Raw genomic sequence first — 25,932 nt, 5'->3', positions numbered from 1 at the left:
ATTAGTAATAAATTTAAATTTATGAAAATTTGCCCTTGTTGAAATCTTATTGAATTTTCAGCTTACTGCACTAATTATTAGTTCTAGAAATGACAGAAATCGAAGTGACCGATCCCTCAGAAGAGGAGGTTATGCCTATCCTTACCAAAAAAGAACTAAAGGTTAGTCGACTAAAAAAAAAACTCTGGACAAAACAGTATAAAACAATTCCAAACTTTTTTCATACTTTCTAAATATTTTTCATTTTATGTGTTTTTATGATCTCATGAGAGGGATTGCTGTTTTGGACCGATTAGAGTGGATAATGTAAAATTTTATTAGGAATTCTTTCTTTATTGGGTTCATCTTGTTCATTTTACTTTTCTGTTTAGGAACTAGAACGTAGAAAAAACAAAAACAAAAAAAAGAAGGAATCGAAGAAGAAAAAGATTCTGCGAATGCCTAATGGAGAAGACGGTGCTAGAAATTCGGATTCAGGTTCTGCTGTTTCCTCTTAATCGCCATTTTCTCTATTTGTCTGTTACGGGTATTTATGTTTGAAATCTCTTCTGTCTCAGCACAACCACTATGTTATTTACTTTATTTGTAAAGTTATGTGTTACTTCTTTCCTGGATTTTAAAATATGAAATTTAGGTATCGATAAAACCCCAGCAGCTAGTGATACCGAAGATAGTGTTGAAGTGATTTATGTTGGGAAACCTCTAGAGTTGGACGCCAGTGATCCAAACTATCACTACTTTTCAAAAGTTTTCGAAAGTTTCAAGGTTTCCTTATCGTTTATTTTCTATTTCATTGGTGGTCTTGGGATAGTAGCTGTTGTCTTCTCTGATTTCATATGACATTTATAATTATATCCTGGTGATCTAAACTAGTTGGTAGTTTTCAAGTGCTAGATATATTCAAGGTATCCATGGGAGTTTCATTTTTTGATGGTAATGGTTTCTCTGTTGATATCACTGGATTTTATGAGCTCAGAATAGAAACCTCTTCATTATCCTGCAATGTAGAATATGCTAAAAGATGTAATGGTTTGCAACTGTTATCTATATCTTTGGTAGTGGTGATAATGTTCTTCATAAACTGTGCAGATAAGCGAAGAAATAAAGAAGGAGGAACCTGTTGAGAAAGTTGAACCAGAAATGAAGAAAGAAGAAATACCAACAAAGGCTTCTATTTCGGAAAAGATTTTGCAGGAAGAAATGAGTGAAAAGCGGGTAATTGTTGAGAGATTTCTTATCTCTTTCTTCCCTCAGTGTAAATTTAAAAATGTATAGATGGATCTTAAGAGTTTTCCGTTTATATCTTTGTTAGTGGTAATAATGTTCTTCATAAAGTGTGCACATAAATTGCGTATCTTCATAAAAATCTTATTAATGCTGCTGGCTTCATAATATGAGAAATATCGTTACATTTTTAGCGCGAACAAGAAGAGGCTGGTCAAACACAAACTTTGAGCAAGAGGAAACTTCGTCTATCAATGCAACCGACTATTGCCGAATTGAAAGAGGTATTCGGAAGAACGTACTTATTATTTCTAAGTCATAGGCCGTTTGCTTGATGCAATTAAATTTCTGTATTTTCTAGCAGTTTTCCAGCCTCTTATGATTTCTATTAATATGGATATACAAAAAAGAAACGTACTAATTCCTTATGAGTTACATCTTAATCTTTAAATGAAAATGTAAGGGAGACTTGGTATTTGAAATACAGGTTTATATCCCTGACAGGTTATAGTAAACTATTAAGTACATAAATGTTACGTAAGTAATATCTCAGGTGACAACGCGGCCAGATGTAGTGGAATGGGCGGATGTCACTTCACGTGATCCTCATCTCCTGGTTACGTTGAAAGCGTACAGAAATACCGTACCTGTACCGCGGCATTGGAATGCGAAGAGAAAATATTTGGCAGGCAAACGCGGTTTTGAAAGGCCTCCGTTTGACTTGCCCGACTTTATCAAAAGGACGGGCATAATGGAAATGCGTGAAACAATGTGGGAAAAAGTAAATTTCTTCAGATTTTCATGAATTTTTGAGTATTATTTTTAATTTGGACCAGTTTTTATTGTTTGACCTGCACCAATTCTACAAGATCATGAGTCTCGAACGAGTGAAGAGAGGAGGAGATTTACAGTGAAAGCTTCCTTCCTGCAATGTGAAACCAATACGATGTGTCGTGTGCCAATAAATTCTTGCTTTACTTTATTCCTTTAATATCATTAATTTAGGAAGATGCTCAGTCCTTAAAGTCAAAGATGCGTGAACGTGCAAGACCGAAGCTTGGCCGTATTGATATCGATTATCAAAAGTTGCATGATGCTTTTTTCAAATGGCAAACAAAACCTGTGATGACCCAAATGGGTGAACTGTACTATGAAGGTAAAGAACTGGAAACAGTCATGCGTGAGAAGAAACCAGGTGAACTGACCGATGAACTGCGAGTTGCGTTAGGAATGCCTGTCGGACCTGTAAGTTTAATTTTATGTTTATTTTTGCTTGTGTTCGTGGAGGCAGGGGTCGGGTGCGTAACTGAAATGACTAGTGATATTTTTTGTCTTTCAGAATGCACATAAATTTCCGCCTCCCTGGTTGATTGCAATGCAGCGATATGGGCCACCGCCATCATATCCGAACCTGAAAATACCGGGACTGAATTGCCCCATCCCGGAAGGATGTGCTTTTGGTTATCATGCTGGTGGATGGGGTAAGCCTCCAGTCGATGAAATGGGCAAGCCGTTGTATGGCGATGTATTTGGCCTTGAGGTTGCAGATTAATATTAGTTGCTAAACTGGATTTTAACGATTACAATTCTGAATTTAATAAAATCTTTGAGCTTGGCATCACGACGAACATTCGATAGAATGAGTATCCAATTGATGATACGATTACAGATCTCTCTGTGAAGGAGATTGATGATTCCATCCATCAACCTATTACGTTTATTTATCTGACTCTTCTGACAATTCGAACTTGTTAGCTTTAGCAGGACAATATAGCTGGCATCAGGCTTCCACGGATATTTTTATCGGAGTCGATTATATGTAGCCATCGTCATTTTTAAAGCAGAACTCAGTTCTTGTCCGGTTTCATTTTATAGGATTAAAATTGGATATATGTTAAGTTGTATAAAGCCAGTTTTCACACTTTTCATTCCTGTGTTTGTAATGGGAAGAAAGTTGTAGGAAGTTTCAAAATACCGTACTTAGTCTGTGTTACATTAAATCAGAAGCTTAATAAATCGGACTCTTGTGTCTAGTACATGAAGATGATCTTTTTGCTTTGTAATTTGGTGCTACTTATTGTTGTAAGTCTTTTATAACGTTCTCCAATTTTAATGGGGATGCTGCTTTTTCAGGCTCCAACATTGCCAGAATTGGATGACGAATCAAGAATAGAACGACGACATTGGGGTGAAATAGGTAGTGATGAGGATTCTAGTGAAGAAAGTGAAGAAGAAGAGGAAGGTGAACGTGGTGCGGTTGAAGCAGGCTTTGTTACTCCAGCTACTACAGAAGGGTTAGTTCCACTTCTGGCTCGGTGCTGTACAAAGTGAAGGTAAAAGATTAATAAAAACGGAATGCAAGGTGTCTTGAAAAGACGCCTTTCATGTTTTGTCGCATTCTTTTAAAGAAGAAGTTACTTCACTGGAACTTTATTGTATCACTTTACTTTGCAAATTACATTAGTATGATTTAAAGTTAAGGAGATTTTGTTTTTTCCTTTTTAGTTTTGCAACGCCGTCAGGAATGACCTCTGGCGTTCTTACTGGTGTTGAAACTCCGGATACCATCGAATTGCGAAAGGGCAAACGAATAGAAGACAGGTTTTTTGGGTTTTCAATGTTTTCATTTTTCCTAGTGTAATAAATATTCGCTCTTAGGTAAAACTCTGGTGTACAATAATTCCTTAGAAAGTAGATGCTTGAACATGATGAATAGTATTTAGAATTAATTAGATCTTCTTAGTTTACTAAATTCAGAATCTGTGTATTAATTAGGAAGTTGAAAACCTGCGGTTTAAATGGAAATTTTAGCAGTACAACAGGTGGTGAGACTCCTGCACCAACTCTCTACACGATACTTCAAGAACGTAAGATTGATCGTATTGCGGGACAGATGATGGCCAGTACTCATGTTTATGATTTGTCGGTTGGGTTTTTTTTTTTTTTACTTTGTTTTGTTTTGATCCCTATTTCTTTCTTGTTTTTACACATTCATCAGCGAAAGCAGTGCTTTTCCGGTTTCTAAACAAGGTTATGAAAATTCAGATATGTTGTGGATGAAATTTCTATCTCATAATTTTTAGAAGAAACCACCTCCGGCTCCCGCATCGCAAGGAGTGGATGCTGGAGTAGAAGTATCGTTGAATCCGGAAGACCTTGATCTTGCTGATCAAAAGGGTCTGGAGAAAAAGTATGAAGAACAGTTGCGGAAGCAAACTCGTGGACGCCAGGATGATGACGAAGATTTCTCAGATATGGTGGCTGAACATTCTGCTAAACAGAATGTTAGTTTTATAGCATTTTCTTGCTTTTCCTCTTGTTATCTGTTCTACTTTGATTTTAATTGTTTTGCAGCGTAAAAGAAAGGTACAGGAACAAAAGAAATCAACGCAGCAACAGAAGAAATATAAAGATTTCAAATTTTAAAATGACATTTTGTTCGCCCCTGTACTTCTTGATTTGTTTATTAGTATATCATTATCACTTTATAATTCCGATTCCCTCAGGTTAAGACTCGAATGCCAAACATGCCACAGCTTTGAAATTCCTGTACGTAAACTTGTGAACTGTAGATTTTCTTGTTCCTGAGAATCGGTGTGAACTATAAAATTAGTAGATTAACCTCAAAATTTATGAAATGGTCAGTCTTTTCCACACCAAATTTTTTTTGTTTTGATAATACAATCAGTCAACTGGTTTCCTCTGCCAAGGAGCATTCTGATAGATTCAGCTCCGTAAACATTTCGATCCAACCCATCAACTGTTTTTGCATTTTTAGTGAAACTATATTTCCATCTTTCGTTCTAGACGAATATTATGAGTGATTACAAGCAAAAATTAATAAATTAACACTCAGTTCAGTAGCACAAGCTATTTAGTCGGCTGAGCAATGACAGTAGGATTTACATCGAATTTAACTGAACAAGTTGTGGCGCAGATCAAAATTACATTTTATTCAGACGGTCAACGGCTTTTTTAAGAAACGACAAAACAGTAATGAGCAACGGGACATGTAGGAAGGATTTTTCTGAGAGTCTACATTGCTTTTTTTTAATACGGAACTGAATTTCTCTTATCCTTTCCAATAAAAATTGAACCGCAGAACAATATAGTTGGATGACAAAACGACTAAATGCGTTGGAAGGAATTTCTTCTCGATAAATAGTCCTTAATAAACAATTCAGAGATGTTGTGATGGTCGAAGGTCCAAAGAGGGTGGACTCTAGTATTTCTTGGCAAATCGCGAAGAGTTTGCCCGACTTTTGTCAAAAGAAAAAAAATCGTGATTTATCATGAATTTACTTCCAAGTTATACGAGGGGAAAAGCGTTTTTTCTTGTACGTTATAATCGGTCCATTGTTCACTGAAAGATCTGAACAAACCGCTTAGTTCAACGAATGTCTCATACTCTCATACCGAGCTTTTGATTCACACCAGGAAAGCGATGTTAGTCCTGCAAGTCGGTGACACAATATTCGAGTATCAAAAAAATAGGGATATAGAAATAAGCATAAAATAAAGGGAAGAAGAAATGAGAACATATTATTGCATTAGTTTCTGCTTAGCCTAGGGTTATATCGCAGTAACATTTAAGACGTTCATTGTTTGAATTAAAACCTAAGAATTAGCCAGGTAGTTTCCCTTATTCATTTTTCTAACTATTCCTCGATTTTCTCTGGTCACAGTAAAATACATTTTTATCCGATATGTTCAGCATCTAAAACCAATAAAATGTACAAATTGTGTACAAAAAATGTGATTTGTGTTTAAGTTTACTATTATTTCATTTCTCAGCAGTCAAGGAACTAATGAAGTTTTCAAATTTCTTTAATGTAACAAATCAAAAACTATCCTTTGTTGATGTAGCCATAAATGGACATTATCATTGTGAATTTTATAGCGTAAGAGGATGCTAAAGGAAAGAAAGACAGACAAATGATTTTCTCGTTATTATTATTATAATTACACCAATGTGAAATTAAATCACATCCGTGCTATTTTAGCCTGAAAAAATTTCGGGAAAAACATTAAATTACAACCCTAAACTCCTTCACTACTCTAACAAAGCCCGCCATGAAATGGAATGAAATGACATAAGTAGTGCAAAGAAAAATTCATCTAACGAAAAATCTGATGAGCCTGTTATGGATACATGCAAACGAATAATCATATAGAGAAAAATGAAATTAACATTTCTTGGAGAGCCATGCTTTCACTGCTGGATGATTAGGCATACTTTTCAAATATTCTGCGTATTTTTCTCGAATAAGTTTAAATGCCTCAGGTGTTGCAAATGGCAAACCAGTTAATGGGTCACGATATTTTGCTGGACGTGATGTTACGCAACAAAGGAGTTTTACCTGAAATGTTGTCTTACAGAAACCAGTAAGATGACACTTATATGGACAAGCATAGAAGATGCGATTTGTTGTTACCTTCACATTGGTTATACGTACAAGTATACATACAGGCCAACCGCTTTAATATAAAAGGAAGTAGGGAAATAAAGATTTTAATGGGAAGGAAGAACTCACCACTCTTTCCGGTTTCACAAATTTTTTGATATCTGGAACAATCATCCATTTGCCATTGGGGCCATCCGTAATGCTAATGTAGGGTGGTTTCAGTTTGCGGATAACATTTGTTTTTTCACGTTTCTTTTTCTTTTCCAGCTCAAACTGCTCGTATTTCTTTAATGATGCAACGTTTTTCCGTTCTGTTTCCTTGGCTTCTTCCAAATATTGCGCCTAGAACAGAAAAGTGATTAAATTTTAAGATACAGTGAACATCTCGACTTTTGACTAATGAATAATTGTTTTAATAATGATTCTGAACGTAGATATTAAATCATAATAAAATAACCAGAGAATGAATAAAAGGATGAAACATACCTGAGTTTCAGGACTGACGGCATTGGCAGCTGCAGTAAGGCAACCCATTCGTGCCATTACCCATTTTTTGTTTTTTCTAGCAAAGCTCTTTTTGAAGGGCTACCACCCAATTTCGGTTCCTAAGAAAATTGAAAAAACGACTACAATAATTTACAAAACAAAGATATCACCCCCTTTAGTAAGGTGTACTCAAAAAAAGTTTATTGTTTTGCTCTGATGGAAAGGAGATGATATTGATATCTGTGGTAAAATTACCTTATAACCAGTTTTCCGTTTCCGTCGTTTGGGCTCTTCTTCTGCATCGCTAATTGGTTCATCCTCTTCCTCAGGATGATCGAAGTCAGAATCTACTTCATCATGATCCGATTCCACTGGTGACTCGAATGCATCATCGACATCATCCTGAGAATGATTCAAAAGTGACTCCGTAATTGCCAGAAAAGCATCAATAGCAAAAAGAATTCTGACTTAAAATTTGTCTACTAAACAAATCTACTAAACAGTAATCAGTCTGTCAGACAGTAATTATCTATAATGTTTTGGAATGCCAAATATCCTAATCAGTTTACGTTAAAATTACAAGCTTAGTCCACAACAAAATGAATCAGTCAGTTTTTCTCGTGAAAAATTAATCTGAACAGAAATTATAATCCTAGGGGTTTTCATTTGTAAGACATCAACAGCAATCTTACGCGCCGTTTTTCTACATTCAATTCATCAGTACTCAATGGAAAAAAGAAAAGAAACTACCTCAAGAAATCTACCATCATACGTGTTTCTGTAGAATTCATCTTCTTGTTCGGCGGATTCCAACAACTGCGCCATCTTATTACCAGCATTGGGACGTTTTTCACGACTAGTAACCATAAGCTCAACATTTTCTTCCCCACTGCTGCTAGTTCCACTGCTGAATAACATTTGATTTTGAATTACAGACTGCCAAAACGATTTTTGGAAAGCATCTATATCTCATATTGGATAATAAATCCAAAAGAAGGAAAAATTTAAGAAGGCATCAGATGACTATCTCGCATAAATGTTCTACTTTCCCAAAAATGGATAATTCCCATTCTTCGCGGTAAATCCTCATATACAAAACCTTCTGGAATGAAGAATACAGGAATACTTACTCATCATCGTCGTCACTGCCATCGATATCACCACCAACTTTCGCATGTTCTGCTCCTTCTTCCAATTCTTCCTCACCTTCAGGCTCTTTTTTCATCACTTGTTTGTGTTTCTCTCTCCCTCTCTCTATCTTGCTATCTGAAAAGAATGTGATTAAGGATACCGACAAAATACAATACCAATCAAATGCACTATATTGTCAGAGAACCATCAAAAATTATATCATATCTAATGACATTAACTTTCGCAACGTAAAAAAGTTAAGAGAAATGCTCAGTTAAAGTTAAACAAAGCCTTAACAAATTCCTTGCTAATAAATTCTCTTAACTCTACAATACTTCCGTCAATTCCTACAGCGTGTAATTAGCTTTTGCAGTCCCATCGTCACTTGTCAGCCTAGTAGCCTCATCTTGGCTTTGTTATAATTAGCCCAGTAACACTTACAACCTTACTAGGATATAAAGTAATTATGGAACAACTACAAAACCCGTCCATAACAATCTCTCGAATCATGTCTAATTCTCTTGCTTTCTCTCTGTATCTAACTCTCTACCATATAGTCTGCATCTATTCAAGTTGCATTCTTGATCTTTACTATAATTCCAGTACTATTCCTGTTTCTTCATGCTACCTAAAAACACCTTATATTTTAAATCTTATCAATCTCTGCTGTCTCATCTTGTTTCTCTAAATCTATGTATGAAGTCATGAAGTCATATTATCTCATGGCTTTGTGAAGTCGTTGTCGCGGTGTATCGATTACTTTTTATCTAAAAGCAGATGTGGAAGGATGGGTGTTTTGTTGGTTGGTGGTTGTTCTGTCCTAGAGGACCCGATTGGATCCCGTAGTACCCAGCTTAATTTCGCGGCAATCTTCTCCGCTATAAATTATATTACGTTCTAATCATTTCTTTGGAACTTTTTAATATCGTATCAATGTAGTCTCATAACGTAAAACGTAAATATTACTGATAAACTATTGCTGAGGACAAGTTATCGAGTTTTCTGGCGTGTATGATAGAGATAGAGTATAGTGTAATAATGAAAAGTAATTCACATACATTCATTGAATGATATGCTCATCCATCGAATTGATAGGAGAGAATTGAAAATTACTATTAGCTTTCATCTAATATTTACAATAATTTTTGAGGAATTACCATTCTCGTTCACTCTCAAAAACAGTTAACTATTCAATAAGTACATTTTTAGGCTCTCAGACCTTTTGGTCTGAGCGCTTTATCATTCTCTCTCTTACTACGAATTTATGATGAATGAGCTGGAAATGCCTATGAATTACTGTTAGGGGAAGTACGAAATTTTGAAATGATATATCTTTAAACTATATGCTCTGTTCCATCTACACGATGCTTTTCACGGTCGTATTCCAGGTTTGCCATTTGATCGGCATCGATGGTACGTTTCCGCTTTTCCGCACTCGCGAATCGTCTACTTCCGGTGCCTGAGTCTGCACTGCCAGAGGTAGATACATTCTGCTTTCTACAAGTATTCATTTATTAACAAGACTGGATTTATCAGGTTGTTCGGTCGATAACAGATAAAATTTATATGAAATGTAGCAGGTGAAAGGGATGGAAATTCTAATATGTAAGTATTTAATTCTATGATGTTAATGTTATAAAACTATTTTTTTGAAGGTTGGATTATCGCAACAGATTAGTGTGCCCAACAAAATACTTCGAGAATGTGATGTGGCTGATGTAAAGTGGAGCGTCGGTCTCAGCGGACAAGATTGTCAACAACTTGGGTCATTGCATACAAGCACTAAAGCTTCCACTGTTCCTGAATTAACCGTCGGTGGAGGACCTGTTGGCGGTGGTATTGCTGGAAAGAAGCCACCTCCTGTACTTGAATGGAATCCGCTTGTTCATACTGAATGGCAACTTGGTGTTAGTTCTAATATAATATTATTTTAGAAGTGGAAATTGTGCATTCCAGTGGGTTACATTATATCCAAATATATGATCAATCATCCGTGAAATTTTTCTTGATAACTGTAAGCGTGAATTGGAGTGACAAATTTAATGCATTTTGGTGGTTTCGAAATCACAATTTATGACTATTTATTATTTTCTTGCATATATGTTGATTTTTCAGTAGTGAATGCTTTTCAGGTAGGAGGGCGTCTGTTACCGAAACTACCGGAAGGGACAAGAGTGGGTAAGCTTGTGATGGGTAAATATGGTCTTTACAAACCGGGATTGCATGAAATAGCTCAGCAGTTCTTTGTAAGTTAATGCTTCTTTGTATTAAGAATTCTCTTTAAAATTAAACGTACGCGCGCTGAGGTAAGAGTTTTTTTTAGGAGTTTATGGATATTGACGCACATTCAGATGAGCAAGAAAGGAATTTATTTCCTATCGCATCAATTCTTGTATATTCTAATTTTGATGATCTTAAATTTCGAACTGTAGTTGTCCTAGTTTCACGAACTGGCCTTTCAATGTAATTCTGTCTGAGTTAGTGCTAATATGTCACTTGTTCTGACCTTTGATATGAACTCGTTCGATTTCGACGTGCTTCTATAACTTAGCTTGTAGCATTGTTTGAAACTTTTTTCACCTTCCGGCTTTCACCTTCCGCTTCCCTTTGTTTGAAACAAGTGCACAAATAAAGCATGTTTTTCAGATTAACACTGAGTTGAAAGGTATGGCACCTGAAAATGCGCTACCTTTGTCTGCTCTTCTTAGCAAGATTGGTAAGATACTGATGCTGATACCAATAATATCAGTTCTTCTCAATATTCCGACATTAATTGCACAAAAACCAGTGGGTATTTATGCAGGATATATACCACCAGGTCGAAGTTAATATTCATCTTATTTACTGTGACTCTATGTATTCTATTACCAAGTCAGTAAAGTTATATTTGCACCGTTTTGTGAAGAGACTGAAGTGGTTTTAATGTTCCGAAGTGTTAAGTTTTGGTTCATTAGCCAAGAGTCCTAAGTTATTTAGCACAGAAAGAAGGGCGTGAAACTTTTTTTGCTTATATCGAACTCTGCAACTTTTCAAATAGGGCTGTTGTAGAGTGGGTCCTTCATTAGTTTTTACATAGATTATTATAATTCTTATTCGTTAAGATGCTGTCTGTATTCTAATGTGTAAAAGTTCCAATGGCTCAGTTGTTTTCATATTCTTTCATAGTCGACGACTGAGTTATACTGGTAGTATTTTTTCTATTTTATATGCAGTTCGCCTTACTGTGTCATGTCTGAAATAAAAAATTTTACCATTACTTGTAACAGTGTACTTCATATGCTAGCCTGCAAGCAACCTTTGGGTGGTTTTGTGCTGCGGCATATCATCGTCCTAGTCAATGTCGCTGATCTGAACTGAGTACTGAACTGTTAGTCGCATAAGAGACAGGTATTTCGTGAAATTCTAGTTCTAACAGAGATTTGATAAGTCAGGGCAGTTGGATACTTTCGATGTACTTTGCCTCGCATACAACCGTGGAAATAGGTGGGAATCATGTGTTGACTCATTTGCGCTTTCGGCTGGTTTGTTTCCGTACCAGCGTGGTCTTTAGGGATGTACAGAGGATCTAATGTACTTTGATTACTCGAAACTTTGTTTTTACAACAGTCGTTTAGTTTACCAAATAACCAATTACTTTAATGCATTTTGTTTAGGATTACTGCTTGTTATTTCAATTAACTGGTAACATGGCTATAGGCTGTGAAAGTTGAAATATTTCATCGATAAGGGACTTTCCTCACTAAATTCGTATGAAACGTTGCAACAGTTCGTTCCTCTCATCAGGAAGTGTCTTCGGAGACATCGAAGGGGTTGAGATTGCTACCGAAATGGCGCCAGGTGAACCACTCCGATTATCACCGGAGCTGATTACCGAACATATTATCATGTCCGAATAGTAAGTTTTCTATGGTTTTTCATGTAATTATACATTATTCATAATACTTATTACAGTGCGATGATTTGCCGAGATCCAATAGATGGTTTATATATAGTGCCAAGTGCTCGAAACAAGTTCGGTAATGTGATTACTTCATGTCTATCAACTTTGCATATTTCTAGCAGAGGATGTGTTTGCAAATATGGCGTTAATATTTCTAGTTGTAATAGCATCTTGTAGAGAACAAAATCTTCGACTAAGCAATGTTTTGGTCGTGAATCATACTGGGCGAAACAAATCTTTGGTGTATATAAGCTCTCTTCACAAATCATAATAATACGTTCTTTCTTTGTTTCTTTGCTTGAACTTTAAATTTGTTTGTGTTGTGTTGGTAAAATTTTCCTTATCATAACCACTTCTGTTAGCATTTCTAGAAACGAATATATAAATAGCAAGACTGGGACTTCAGTTTCGAATTTGAATCTTTTAATATTCTGTTTGTTTATCAGTTTCATTTTCACCTTGTTTTAGAATGGTTCGGTTTGTTGTTTATTCGACGGGGTGTCTATGCTGGTGCTGTCTTTCGCTTCACTTTGCATCTTCCTATGGATTTCCCATCCACGGAATTACCGGTAACGTATGCCAGATTATGAGGCTTTTTACCTGAGACCGTATTATCCTTTAACCGAAAGTTGACATCCTTGACATATTATAGATGAATTTGCCGCAAAATATCTGTTACTAGTTAAAAATTTCAATACTTATACGAAGTAAAACCATCGCTGAAATTTTGAAACTTATGGTCTTGGTATTCTGTTAAAAACTATAACTTGTATTTCAGTCTTTTATACATTTTTTGCAGACAGTATTTTTCGATTTGGACGTGTTCCATCCGCATGTTAATCCAGCTACGCGAGAACTGGATTTGAAAAAGTATTTTATTGATGGTTGGAAATCTGATCAGCATCATCTCTACCACGTTTTGCTTATTGTGCAGGCATATACTACGTCTATTTATTTTGTTCATCGTTCTTGAGGAAGGTTCAAGTTAAGAAGGTGGCATAGCAACCTCATCTGCAAAATATATGTGACTATCTTATATCATATTCCTTGCGATACATTAATTGCTATGGGATGCGAAAAAACAAACAAACAGATATTTCAATAAATGAATCTATTTTGTTCTTTTCTAGAGGACATTTTTCACGTTCGATTCAGACCCAGCAACATGCGCTAATATCGAAGCAGCAGCATTACTTCGTGATAATAGAGAATTATACAGAATGCGAGCCAGCGAACTTATTAAGTAAGCAAACATTTTTGTAAAAAATCATAAGTAATGAAGTTTTGTTTTTCTTTGCAGAATCTTTTCTTTCCACCTCAAATCACATCATTCTTTTCATGAAAAAAAGTTTGAGGTGCAAATATTTGATTTTATATCTTAATATGCTGTAACATATACTATAGAGCAATATGGAACTTTTCATCTATATGTTGGTAATAAAATCTTGCAGGAAAAGTCGGTCTGTTATATACGAGCCAGTTGACGTCGATGATAAAAATACTATTAGGTGAGTGCTACAGATTGTTTCTTTAGTCGTGTTGAAGACATTCATTATACGTTCATCATTTGGATTTCGAACTTTTGAAATTTTCGTTATAATCAGTTGATTATATTCATCCAAATGGAATAGAGAGTTACAGCTTATTTATAGCTATTGATGACCTATTCCATTGATCAGTCATATTTATTTTCTTATCCAACTGCAGTATCTATGACTTCAGATCTAAATACATTACCAAATCTAGATTATTATGATAAAAAGATGGTTGAAAACGAAATTAACTTTCAGACTTATGCCATGGGATGCATCCATTCATGAACCTTTGCGGCAAAGGCTTATAGGTGGATTGACTGATAGTCAAATAAGTACAATGTCACTGCTAGGTTCACTTGGTTGCGGCCTTAATAAGTCTTCGGTATTTGAATCCCGAGCTAAACACGGGTTTTCTTGGATTTCTCCAGTCGATTTATGCTATATGGTGGAACCACCAAGACCAGCTGAGCTTGATCTGAAGGTATATTTATATTTTCGTTCTCTCACTCTGCCGATGATTGGTGCTTCATGAAGTAATTTGCAGATAATATCAGAATCGGGAAATTGCCCAAAGAATGCAGGACCATCGTACGTTTTTTGTCCAGGTTGTTCTTACTTTTTTTCCAGGTATTCTTTGCAGAATAAGTATATCATATCCGTTAGCTAGCACCTTTAAAACAGAGTTCTTGTGGTACCTGTTCTATCATCTTTTTATCTTTCTTACTTTCAACTAAAAAATAGAAATTGTGCAGATGAATTAAACAATCGGAGCGTAGCAAATGAAATCATCATTCCCAATGTTCCCGAACTGAGTTTGAATGGTGAAATTGACTTCAAGAAAGAAGGTGCGGGAGGATCACAAGAAGAATCCGAAAAAAACGATTCATGTTTGCTGAAAGAGGTTTTTTTTTTTTTATTTACTAAAAATGATGAGAAGGAAGGAAAATAAATCAAAAGATTAAGACGGTTTGCATGGACAACCGGAAATAAACCAGAAAAGGCACGATGATAGCTTGTCTTTTCTAGTGTTATTTCCGGTTGTTCTAACAAAATGTCTTAATCTTTTGATTTAAGTAGTGCACATTAGGTCCTGTGTTTAAGTGTGATAATCTTTTCTATATTGTAGATTTCTTTTTTTTGATTTAATTTTGAACAGCAGGGTGCACTGCAAAAAGAAAATGGTGTTAAAGATTTTGTTGCCAAGAACAACGAGAAGACCAGTGACCTAATGGAGGAAACACTTAAGCAATGGACAAGTAAGGAACAGGAATCAGATATGAAGCCGTTCTCTGGATTGGAAAAATCTGCTCAGAGAAAAAGTGAATATGTGAAGGCTCAGCAAGGTGGTGATGTACAAGATGCAAATGTTGTCCGAGCACGATCAAGTTGGAGCAGTGATGAAATTGGAGAAAGTGATATATGATGTAGATTAATGATTCATTTATTAATCGTTTATCACTCTCGATTCATTTATTTAGTAAGAATTGAAATATATTTTCTTAAAAAAAGCATGAGTTCTGCTTTCCAGTTCTAGATTTGCCTGAAAAACAGTGGCGAGTTATTAGAAGATCATAAGTACAAATAATCAGGTTGGAAAACTTTATTTAGACTCAAGTATTGTTCCGCAAATTTGACAAGCATCTTTACGTTGGTAAGATTTAGTATTCCTGTGATAAGAAAGTTGTACAGTATCCCCCTGATCGATGAAGCCTGTTTATTTTCTCCATTTAAGAAGAGAATTTGGCGAGATTTCAAAAGTTTAGAAAAAGAAAACATTCTTTGGTGTTATTTTTCTAGGAGTAAGTCGAAATATAGCAGTATTCTTGATTCCCCAGATGGCTACGGGCGCGCAAATGGAGACCCATGGATTGGAAGGGAGGGGCAATATTGTGGATTATTAGTTGCAATCAAATATGACGTGGATATGATTAGATGCAGCGAAGTAGAGATGGAGAAAAATGAGATGGAACTGATGACTAGTCTATGCAAACGAAGGAGGAAATGCTACTCTGAATCACTACTACTACTACTACTATTAGTAATACTGCTCCCACTATTACTACTACTGCCTTTCTGGATCGATTTGTTACTATAATTTGCAAGAGTCTGGAGTTATGTCACTAGTTTGTTGGCTTGTGAGTGAGTGAGTTTGGCCTAGAATAAATATTCCAACGTTCTAGTCAGTTAGCTAGACTTTCAGATGCCAAAATGCGAAGAGGAAGGGGTTCATTCTATCAAGTATAACTTTTGAAAGTAGACAGATACTATGCTTCTTTTTCCTTTCCCTTTCTTTACTCAGTCTTTCCACTTTTACCGGTCCTCCCGTGGTTTTGGTTTTCAAGCTTCTGCTTCCCCATTCCTTCTTTAACTCCTATCACTTAGAAAATGACATTCCCTCCCATCACCCCTCTTTACACTCTCCTTTCCCACTATTGAAATATAAACAATACTAGGCTCTTTTTGGAATTCAGGCTTGTTTCCAACCCTTCATTTTTAAAATATACCTATGGTAACAATTGTCTGGAGTTATCTTTGATGCTTTTTTTGAAATTCCTTTGAAATTATCTGTTTGGTTGGATGAGGAGGAAGCTATGCTACTCATTATCAGGATCTTTTGGCTTACCTAACATATAATTATCTTATTGGCTTACCTCAAGCTTCTCGGACAACACTATGTCGTAATATCTAACTGCCATCTCGTAATATCTAACGCTACAATGTTCGTACTATATCGTCTAGATGGCTATTATCATTTGATACAGTTATTTCCTATCTCTCATTGATATGAATGTCAGTGTAGTGATGTTATTTGCGCCAAATACTTGCAAACTTTTGAATTTGATCCATACCTTCTGTTTTATCAAACTTCTCGATGGCTTTTATTGGACGTACTGGATGAATATATATCACTTTATGGTTGACACTTAATTATGTCAAATTGGTGTAAGTAGATCAAGTATAACAATCATCTTTTAACAACCAAATATGCCATCTAACTTTACTTTTTCAATGGAGCTATTTAAATTAGAATGCATTATAATGTTTAATACAGCAGTTTTGCGTTTATGCTTTCTTTAAATGTATGAAAAAGTTCACAAGAAGTGAGAATTGTGCTTTATCTGTTCCATTTTTCCTTTGATTTTTTGGAAGATCACCTTCCGAAATTGTGTATGCCTGAAAGATGTTTACTTTTAGGATACCTTTTGCAAATAAAAAGATTATAGGTCTTAGCTTTTTCACTGGCATAAACAATTTTCCAAATTGCTCATTCAATTTCGAAAACCTTCCAAGCAAAAGTTCAAGACTTTTTTTTTGATTACAAGATTCAGGATTCATTACGTACGCTGAAAGATTTATTACCCTAAATAGCTTCATCAGATGGGCGCTATTATTGCTATCATACTTTTACGTGATAATAGTCTAAAGGATGACAACTGATAAGAAACTTTTATATCTGATAGTATGATAATGGCTTAACTTAGGCAGATAATAGAACATTCAAGAAGTTTTTGTGGGGTGGAAGTTGATCCTCAGAGTCCTTTATCGATTTGTTGTTAAGGAATCTCGAAAAAGAAAGAGCTGGACATTTTATTCCATTTATTATTACATATCCAGGTCTACTGTTATCCAAAACCAACTTGGAAATATCAATCATTCATCGCTGTCGGTACATTAATACTTCTATTTCTAGCTGAAATTATTAATTCATAATTTTTAGAATAATTCCTGAAGAAGTTGTAATCAGAATGAAGGTCTCTGTAATTCCCACATATTTTTCTCTCTTTATTTTACTAATTTCCTCTTTAGGATATTCTGTATTTAGATATCCTCATTGCCGTTCAATTATTTTAATCCATTCTTGTCAAGGAAATAGTTCAATTTCTAATTTCTTCATTTTATTGCATTAGAATTCTAGCTTTTCTCCCTTTCCATTTCCATTCATTCTCTTTCTACTCTTTTTGCATTGTTGAAATTTATTCTTTCCATCAATCTGTATTGAAATAAAATGAACAATGAAGATTATGGTAAGGATTTCTGTTTCTCCGCATTTCTTATTTTATCCCCTTTCTCACATAGTTAAATTTCAGAAACATCTGTTGTTATTTCTCATCAATCCACATTGATCTTATCAGTTTCATTTATATGTCCCTCATGACTGCCATTGGTGACAAAGATAAAGGAAGTATGATTCATCATTCATACGATTCATTAAATTGTTGATGTGTGAGTGTCTGTTAAGCGAATTTTCTTCCTCAATTGAAATAATAAGTAGTCTGACAAAAAACCTCTCATACAGCACTACAATTACAAGACATACTGCAGATTATATTGACTATTCTTGACTTAATGTTATTATGATACTATGATTAGTTAGATCAGAGTAACAAGATACAAGAAAGGAAATAAATGTCCCGTCTTAGCACTCTTGTCAAAGCTGTCAATCTCTTTGGTTGAAATAAAATGGAAAGAAAAGGGTTGATAAGGTTCTTTCATTTCTACAATTTAGCTTAATGCAATGTATTCTGGAAGATTAACATATACTTTCAGCTTTCATGAGTATGACAAGGCCATCTGTAAAAAATTCATCCTAAAAAGGATCCGTTGATTGGTTATTGTCAACTCATTATTGATCCAGTTCAATAAATAGATAAGCAATGTTTGAGGGTATAGTACTCTTCTAATACTCCCGCGACATCGTCAATCTCTCAGTGAAACATCTCATTTCTTCTTGCGATAATTAGTGATTATTGTATACTAATTTGAAGAATTTATTGATTCAGTTTGACCATTGATATCATGAACATCTCAGGGATTTATGTACAATTTGTGCTTTCTACTATCAGTAGGAAGAACAGTTAATTGGTTAGCCGGGCACGATTAGCTTAAGATATTTTTAACTGCGCTAATTAGATTTCTTTCAGGAATGATTTTTGTGATCGTTCCAAATTTCGGATTCACTTTCGACTGTTCTTAACTATGGTATAATCAAGTTGAAGCACTCTGAAGTTCGTAATTTGCAAGTTTACTTTCAGAGTAACAATTCGTTTTGGTGGAAGTATTGAAAGAGATAAGCAATAATCTGAAACGCACTCTACAAGGAAATAGCAGTGTCATTTTGTATCTTTAATGTTTCTTGAAGAAAGGGTCGACGTTATGGTGACAATGCGGATTTGCGTAGGGGGAGGGGAGTGCCCGCTCGGTATTTCATTCCGAGTTATCAGTAGCTACCCCTATTACTGCTTTAAATTACTATAATATTATTACTGCAACCATTGGCAGTGCCTTGTAACTGCGGAATGGATTATGTGTACCGATCATCCAGCCGATGATTAGTTGCTTTACAAATAGTTCATTCAAACAACTTGTATAGTCGTCCAAACATTTTCTGGCCCTTGGTTTGAGGCGTGTATGGCGTCTTGTATAAGTTCTTTAGTGGACAAGCTGATACTAAGGATCGGTCAATTATTATGCATTGTTATGATGGTAATGCAGGGTAAGTGAAAACCATTTCTTCTTACAACTTTCATTTTATTTCCACTTTAACCCTAACTTCTTTATATGTCCAATGAGGCCAAACTACAAGATCGCAAATATAAATTAAGTACATCATCTGTTTTTTAATCAGCTGATTTTTACTTTTTTCTGCAGAGGTTGACAGTATCGGATGTTTCGTATGTTTCTCATTCAATGGATCAGATCCATCATGCGAGGACACGTTCAACTCAACGATACTCCACAAAGAACCGAATAGGATTGGTGTGGGCAACTATCATTATCCTTGTTGGGCCCTAAGAAAAAACGCCAGGGCTTATTCCCTGCTGATCACTGCATCAAAGTAAATGGACACCGAAGTATGATACTATCTTTTATTACTGCTAGAGTTAACTTGACGAAATACTTTAAGCTTATTTGAATGGATCGAAAATTTATAAGTTATCCGGTAGAAAAATTGTGCCTTAGCCTTATCAAGTAGTGCATTAATTTCTATATTTACCAATCAATCATTAACAGGTAAGTATAAAAATTTCGTGTCGGACCCGATTTACCGTTGACGTAATTTTCATCCCCATCATCATCCATTTGTATATCACCTATATCACTGTACTTACAGTAGACGATGTGTCACAGACTATGGTGATCCGAACCTGTGCGCTGGATTCTGGTACTTTCACTGCAGATACAGGTACGTCTGCAGTAACAAATTGGTAATTTTGATAAGACATTGGGATGCATGATATGCTTCAATCATTTTTTTCTTTTTCTATGCAGGTCCCAGATAATATTTAAGAGAGACCAAATGAAATGATTTAAAAAATAAAAATAGATTGTATTTCTAAATAGTGCAATTACCATATGGCAGGATCATTATGCTTTATCAAGTAGCGCATTATTTCGTTATTTGGATTACTTAATTGCTCACAGGGAAAATGCAACGATTGTCAATACTACAAGCTATTCTTTATTTATTCATTTCCAGAAATCGTGCGCATCTCGCATTGCGGTCATTTTAAATACAAGGGTCATCAGTATTCTGGATGTGTGCAATCCTGTGATACCGATGGATGCAATGGTGCTTCTGGAATGGGTACCCATTTGTATGTCCCCTATGTGGTGCTAATAATAATCATCGTTTTTGCCGCTCTTCATTATCAAATTTTACCTGATTTTATAGTTATCTCGTTAGAGATTGTTGGTAAGGTACTCATACGTATCCTCATTTGCAATCCTTGTGTTGCATTATTACTAGCTGTACTAAGTTACGTATCTTTATTTGTGATTGATGATGAATTATGGATATCATTTTTTAATAGCTTTCGAGCGTTACTACTACGGTAATACTAGGAAGGATATTATTAAAGATCGATTTATTGATTTCTTTTTTTTCCAAATATCAAGTGTCAATGCATATATATATTACATTTGAAGACATAAAAGATGCGGCATAGTATTTAGGACAGGATAGAAATCATTTCGAATATCCATCGAATTACGATTTACTTTATACAGTTACATCCTTTTTGTGACTTCCTTTGACACTTACACATCATTTTTAATATGACGCATGACGAACAAGACGGTTTTTTGTATCTGAAAAAGCCTAATTTTTCGAATAGATGTCGATGCTATTTTCCAAATGATGTATTGTATAGTAAATCAGGTATTTCAACACCCTTCATTCAGCACATTTCGAAAATACTTTAATGACAGGGTATTTTCATTCATTCGATATTCGCCACTGATGGTTCCTTTTACGAAACTTGTCCTACTACGTTATTTCTAATTTCATTCACCTTCATATTCCTTCCTGCCATCCTGAATGAAATAGATCACTGGAGATGAAACAAGATAAAGTGACGAAACGTTCGCCTTATAGCTTGTTCAAATAGACAATCCTATGGGAATCCATATATCCCGAGATGCCCAATCGAATGTAGATGCCAGGACTCTGAACGGCTAGTTTCTTATTTCAACACCCTTATTACCTTAGATTACTGTTACTTTTGCGACACTAATTTGGATCAAAACCTGCCTTTGTTGTTACGAAACATCAGGAAAACGGTTTCACTCGTACTGAGTATCTCGAACTGCGAGTGCCCGTTTTCACTACGAACCATCCGAAACTTTTTGCATGTCAAACGCAGTGCTGCACACAATTCCCTACAACCTTACAATACCACATACATTTGTTGCTAGCGTAACAAGTTAAAGTCTGTTGAGGACATACCACCCGTCTCTTTCAAATTCGCAAACTCATAGCATCACTGAAGAGAAAAACAGGATCAAGAAATATGCGACACCTTTTTTTCCTGAGTGCCAAAATTCTACGTGACCGCGTACTGTAAAAATGCATAATGAATTTATAACTGTTAGAAAAATTGTCAAGTCTAATTTATAATGCAAAATTTCTCAAAATATTTCATTCGGAGGATATGCTAAAAATATTCCAAAATATTTCATTCGGTATTCGGCATTCGAGTATATTCATATAAGTAGAGCAGAACGTATGCGAATATACTTCACGTAAAACGTTTTTAGAAATACAAACATTATTAAGCAATAAAATATACAGTACGAAGTGGTGTCCAACTATTACAGTGGGAGTGTGCCGAAGTAGGGACATAAAATTAAGCAGTAACAATCGCAAATTATGAACCTGACGTACTAAATCTTCCACCATCGCCTCTAGATATACAATACCTGACAGACAAAAGTAATAATAACTGCAGAAAATCCATTCCTTAAACAGCAACAAGACGACCTGCAACTACAGGTTCGTCTTATGCCCAGCACAAAGCAACATTTTTGTATTATATATTAATGCGATAGTATCATGACATCCCACTGCATCTGATAGGTATACAAGACAAGAACATAACAATCAACATAAATGAAGAAAAAAGATAAACGAGCCAACAAGGAAGCAGAAGCAGTCGGCATAACAGCAAATAAGTGCTGTAGAATCTTCCCGTGATGCAAATGACTGAGAATTTCAACAAATTAACGGCAAGGAAATGTATTATTTGTAGAAAAGAATAAGCTCAAACGTAGCTAACTAGATAGATCTACTAATAATTAGATTCTTCAAGCTTCACTCCGGTAACCGTAAAGTTTACTCATTTCGATTATCTAAACGATGTCACTGTAAAATAGGTCTATATATGGTGTTTTTAGTGATTTTGTGAACTAAAATCTCCAAACACCATGGAAAAAAGATCCTATGTCAGCCAAGAGGATGTGCTACCCGGCAAGAAAAAAATATCAAAAGCAGAAAATGCATACAGTGGTGTTAAACTGAATAGGAAAAAGGTAAAGAAATAAAGGAAGGGAAGGGAAATGATGTGAAATTGAGGAAAATGGATCAGTAATCACATTTTCTGGTGCACTACCCTTTCTTTGTGGTGCATTCCTTCATGCGATAGTTATTTGGACCGTTCATATGCAGTTTAAAGTACTGCATGATTAAGCAGTTTAACACTGTAAATATGAATTTGAAAAACTGTTAATATAGTTACAAAGGGGGCCAGCAAAATGAGCAATATACACAGCAACTTTGCGCATCCCATGAAGGAACTCACATATGATTAATATGATTTTTCATGACTAATTTCACAGGCATTAGTCGTTGATTTCTTCAGAAATGGTACTTTTTCACCAATCCTGGAAATATTTCTTTTTCATAACACCAACCTTTATCACCCATTAAAATTCATCCTAATTTAATTGATTTAACCAGGCAAGTATCTGAGAACTAAGTCTATTTTCAGTGCTGTAATAAAGTCTCAATGATTGTAAATTCTCTCTCTCCAGAGCAAAGCGTAGGTATTTTATAGGGAAATCATACCTATAATAAGATTCCCTTGTCAAAAAGATAAAGATCCTACATTCGAACCCGCAGTGGGAAGTGGAATTATGCAACGTAAACATATTTCCCTTCTCTGTATATTAGCATCTCCCAGGAATACACCGGCAATCAAGTTATACAAAAAAAATAACTAAATTATACTCACATCTTATTTATATCGTCGATACGCTGCTTCGTTTTGAAAACATTGCGATCAATGGGCTCTTGGTAAACCTCATATACTTTCGGGATCGTGAACAAAGCCAATATAGCTGAAAATGATTTTCGCAACATACAAATAAGTGTCATGACTGTGATAACAGTTTAATATTCCATGTTTCTTGCAGAATCATTTCAATAACAGATACAGTTTAACCTTGTTACCTGTAAGAATAGGAGGAGGGAATAAGCGTGACAACATAAGAATAGAGAACGCCACCCATTCAGTACAGTTCTTAGTCTTTTTTTGGAAAATCCTGTGGAACAAATTATCAAAAATAACATTAATTGAAATTCTCTTCTTCTGTAATCGAATTAATGGGAATGAAATAAAAAGTAATAACTCACCAAGAATCAATAGAGAGAGACCAGAGAACCAGCAGCTGACATACGTAAGTGCCCAAAGTAGAAGACCAAACTGAAATTATTATGCCAACGAAGTTTTTGAGCTAAGTGGCCAACTCATTTATCTGTGCCAACTTAGAAGGTAAACAAACCATATTTGAATAACAACTGACGCATAACAGATCAAATGGTAATCAATATCCCAGATCCCAAACCTCCAACATCTGAACAAAAACAAAAACAGAAGGATACAAAAGCTACCTTGACACTGTCCACAATACTTTCTACCAAAAATAACCGCCTTAGCTTGTTACTGATAAACTGCACATGCTCAATAAGTGCATCCACTTGCTGATGCACTTTTTCTTTAGGCAAATGAAATTCTCGGTTCTCCAAATACGCCCTGAATGAAACCATTTCCAAGACTTGATATATACTAAGACGCATTCAGGTAATACATCCGATAACTCCTTTTGATGTTGACGCCGATACAACGATTCGACATCACTCTTTTTATCTATTCTTTTGTTAAACACCATTTATGCACATTTAACCCTTGGTTTTTTTTTTTTTTAAACATACCAGGTTGGAAGTTCAAAAGTGTTAAAGCAGAAATGACCTGTCCCACTTACCGATATGGATTGGCGCCATCCGTTTTCTTAATCTGTGCTTCAATCAACTTGTAAATACGAAAACCGAGTGTACCACCAAGGACGGATAGTCCAACGTAACTAAGGACTGCGATCAAAGGAAAATTCGCGAACACGAGTAGCGTAAGGAGAGTAATACCAAGTACTGCACCAGATTTCTTTGGATCACGCCAATAAACTATATCCAGAACTGAAATGAGGATTGTGCATCTTATGATCAAAAATCAGAGTGGGTGGCCACCTCCCATCCATCCTAGATATTAATTACAGATAAGAATTGCTGTGTAATTTTATTAGCAGAACATGAACTTTGCATCCCATGATAATGTTTCATTGGTTACTTGCTATATCACAAACGAAGGCTAAATGAGATATTGTTAGGGAAAACAAATGTTATGATTTTAAGCATGAAACAAGCTGATGAGCAAAAGGTTTCTTCTATGTCCCATAGGAGTCAATATTACGCCTACACACCACATTCCACTACTCATAATATTTACATGCTGTCAGGCATATTCAGGGATAAAACTGAAATATGTGAGCCTTCCTTACTCCGATTTTTTAAAATTCTCTTTCCATGTTGTAGTAACTTTGAAGCTTATTAAAAAAGGAAACGATTAAAAACCGGTCCCAAAGAGTGGACATGGCGAAGAAACACGAAATTTGATACTCCAGACCAAAATCACTTAAGATTGAGAGTGAAAATCACTTAAGTAGATTGAAGTGAGATTGAGACTAATAGCAGGGAACTGCTACCTTTATATCATAAATGTTATCTCTTGATTAGTATGATAAGTTCCTCTAAGTGCTTTTATTCGATAGTAGGGTAAACCTAGTGATATTCAGATCAAATTAGAACAGTACCTCCAAAAAGTACCACAAGCATTATCCTCCTTTAAACCGTCTTTAAATTCTAGTTAAATAATTACCGTCTTGCCTTTGCGATAAAGTTCGTTTGCTAAATTGGCCTGCAGCATGTAGGGTGATTACAACGGATGCAATCAAAGCCGTCGTGAGGCCGAAGCGAAGAATGGCACGAGTTGTTAATGAGATCAGGGCGTATGCTGCACTGAACAGGATATCAAAAATACCTGAACTACCAGCTCTTGAATCTGCCATTATCACGCACGAGTACTATCAACCTGGCAAATTGCACTTAATTCCAACAACATTAGATCTTCACTACTGCAACGATCTTGAATTCATATACACGCAAGAAAAAGGTGATTGAGATCACATTGTTCGGCAGATAATTTAACAGTACTCGTGGAAGCAGGAAAAAACTAATACACTAATATTGTGAGCGATGAATTACAAGATTGAAATTGTTCTGAATGATTTTGAGAAGAAAAATAAGGTATGTCTTTCGACTGGTATGATTCAGAAATAAAGAGTTTGCATGCCTTAAAAAAGGAAACAAATATGACAAAATTGATTCTTTGATCAAGCAAACCTATCGAAATGATTTATACGAATGCATCATGTTGTGTAAAAAAGTTTATTGGCTTATAATAAGGAGCGAAACAACCCCCCTTCTCCAGAATAAACTAGGATGATCCTGCACATAAATACTGTCATATCCTATATATATGTATATATATATATATATATATATATATATATATATATATATATATATATATATAATATATAT

At 35.3% G+C, this 25,932-nt stretch overlaps 6 protein-coding genes across 7 annotated transcripts in view; 4 read left to right on the top strand and 2 right to left on the bottom strand.

Annotated features, from left to right (window-relative positions):
- The first annotated feature begins 52 nt into the window (after positions 1-52).
- On the top strand, positions 53-4,847 carry LOAG_16432 (splicing factor 3B subunit 2). Its single transcript, XM_020449086.1, has 13 exons — positions 53-161; positions 372-477; positions 635-765; positions 1,090-1,215; positions 1,419-1,508; positions 1,778-2,005; positions 2,230-2,469; positions 2,564-2,764; positions 3,358-3,518; positions 3,730-3,825; positions 4,036-4,150; positions 4,308-4,508; positions 4,579-4,847. The coding sequence occupies exons 1-13, from the start codon at positions 90-92 to the stop codon at positions 4,648-4,650; spliced, it is 1,839 nt and encodes a 612-aa protein (XP_020307457.1). The 5' UTR covers positions 53-89; the 3' UTR covers positions 4,651-4,847.
- Positions 4,848-6,410: 1,563 nt separating this feature from the next.
- On the bottom strand, positions 6,411-8,340 carry LOAG_01489 (hypothetical protein; the record flags this gene model as incomplete). The annotated part of the gene is made up of 6 exons (XM_003137028.1): positions 6,411-6,584; positions 6,759-6,971; positions 7,116-7,214; positions 7,371-7,517; positions 7,866-8,022; positions 8,246-8,340. 6 exons carry the CDS (start codon positions 8,338-8,340, stop codon positions 6,411-6,413), a joined length of 885 nt encoding a protein of 294 aa, XP_003137076.1.
- A 1,288-nt stretch (positions 8,341-9,628) lies between these two features.
- Positions 9,629-11,495, top strand: LOAG_01488 (hypothetical protein). The gene is made up of 4 exons (XM_003137027.2): positions 9,629-9,725; positions 9,902-10,153; positions 10,379-10,492; positions 10,893-11,495. Exons 1-4 carry the CDS (start codon positions 9,657-9,659, stop codon positions 11,073-11,075), a joined length of 618 nt encoding a protein of 205 aa, XP_003137075.1. The 5' UTR covers positions 9,629-9,656; the 3' UTR covers positions 11,076-11,495.
- Positions 11,496-11,894: 399 nt separating this feature from the next.
- On the top strand, positions 11,895-15,144 carry LOAG_01487 (hypothetical protein; the record flags this gene model as incomplete). The annotated part of the gene is made up of 10 exons (XM_020445767.1): positions 11,895-12,141; positions 12,198-12,262; positions 12,655-12,755; positions 12,986-13,120; positions 13,317-13,429; positions 13,638-13,694; positions 13,977-14,202; positions 14,266-14,326; positions 14,474-14,622; positions 14,881-15,144. The coding sequence occupies exons 1-10, from the start codon at positions 11,996-11,998 to the stop codon at positions 15,142-15,144; spliced, it is 1,317 nt and encodes a 438-aa protein (XP_020303811.1). The 5' UTR covers positions 11,895-11,995.
- Positions 15,145-19,202: 4,058 nt separating this feature from the next.
- On the top strand, positions 19,203-20,746 carry LOAG_01486 (hypothetical protein; the record flags this gene model as incomplete). The annotated part of the gene is made up of 5 exons (XM_003137025.2): positions 19,203-19,215; positions 19,371-19,478; positions 19,834-19,905; positions 20,200-20,415; positions 20,676-20,746. 5 exons carry the CDS (start codon positions 19,203-19,205, stop codon positions 20,744-20,746), a joined length of 480 nt encoding a protein of 159 aa, XP_003137073.2.
- A 2,058-nt stretch (positions 20,747-22,804) lies between these two features.
- The window catches only part of LOAG_16431, a gene marked incomplete at both ends in the record, with an annotated part of 13,752 nt that continues 10,624 nt past the window's right edge, over positions 22,805-25,932 (bottom strand). For both annotated transcript variants that reach the window (XM_020449084.1, XM_020449085.1), the window contains 5 exons: positions 22,805-22,880; positions 23,231-23,336; positions 23,632-23,701; positions 23,890-24,031; positions 24,261-24,468. In XM_020449084.1, coding sequence (XP_020307455.1) covers positions 22,805-22,880; positions 23,231-23,336; positions 23,632-23,701; positions 23,890-24,031; positions 24,261-24,468 — 602 coding nt within the window. The remainder of the gene's footprint in view (positions 22,881-23,230; positions 23,337-23,631; positions 23,702-23,889; positions 24,032-24,260; positions 24,469-25,932) is intronic.

The sequence above is a fragment of the Loa loa genome (genome assembly GCF_000183805.2).
Source record: "Loa loa unplaced genomic scaffold supercont3.3, whole genome shotgun sequence".
NCBI lineage: Eukaryota > Metazoa > Nematoda > Chromadorea > Rhabditida > Onchocercidae > Loa > Loa loa.
This window is presented reverse-complemented; position numbering and strand designations above follow the sequence as displayed.

Excerpts from the sequence above, each read along its gene's own strand:
- LOAG_16432 (XM_020449086.1), top strand. The coding sequence starts at position 90 with ATGACAGAAATCGAAGTGACCGATCCCTCAGAAGAGGAGGTTATGCCT. Across the intron at positions 766-1,089 it reads AAGTTTTCGAAAGTTTCAAG|ATAAGCGAAGAAATAAAGAA; the intron begins GTTTCCTTATCG and ends TAAACTGTGCAG. Across the intron at positions 3,519-3,729 it reads ACTCCAGCTACTACAGAAGG|TTTTGCAACGCCGTCAGGAA; the intron begins GTTAGTTCCACT and ends TTTCCTTTTTAG.
- LOAG_01488 (XM_003137027.2), top strand. The coding sequence starts at position 9,657 with ATGGTACGTTTCCGCTTTTCCGCACTCGCGAATCGTCTACTTCCGGTG. Across the intron at positions 9,726-9,901 it reads CTGAGTCTGCACTGCCAGAG|GTTGGATTATCGCAACAGAT; the intron begins GTAGATACATTC and ends ATTTTTTTGAAG. Across the intron at positions 10,493-10,892 it reads AAATAGCTCAGCAGTTCTTT|ATTAACACTGAGTTGAAAGG; the intron begins GTAAGTTAATGC and ends CATGTTTTTCAG.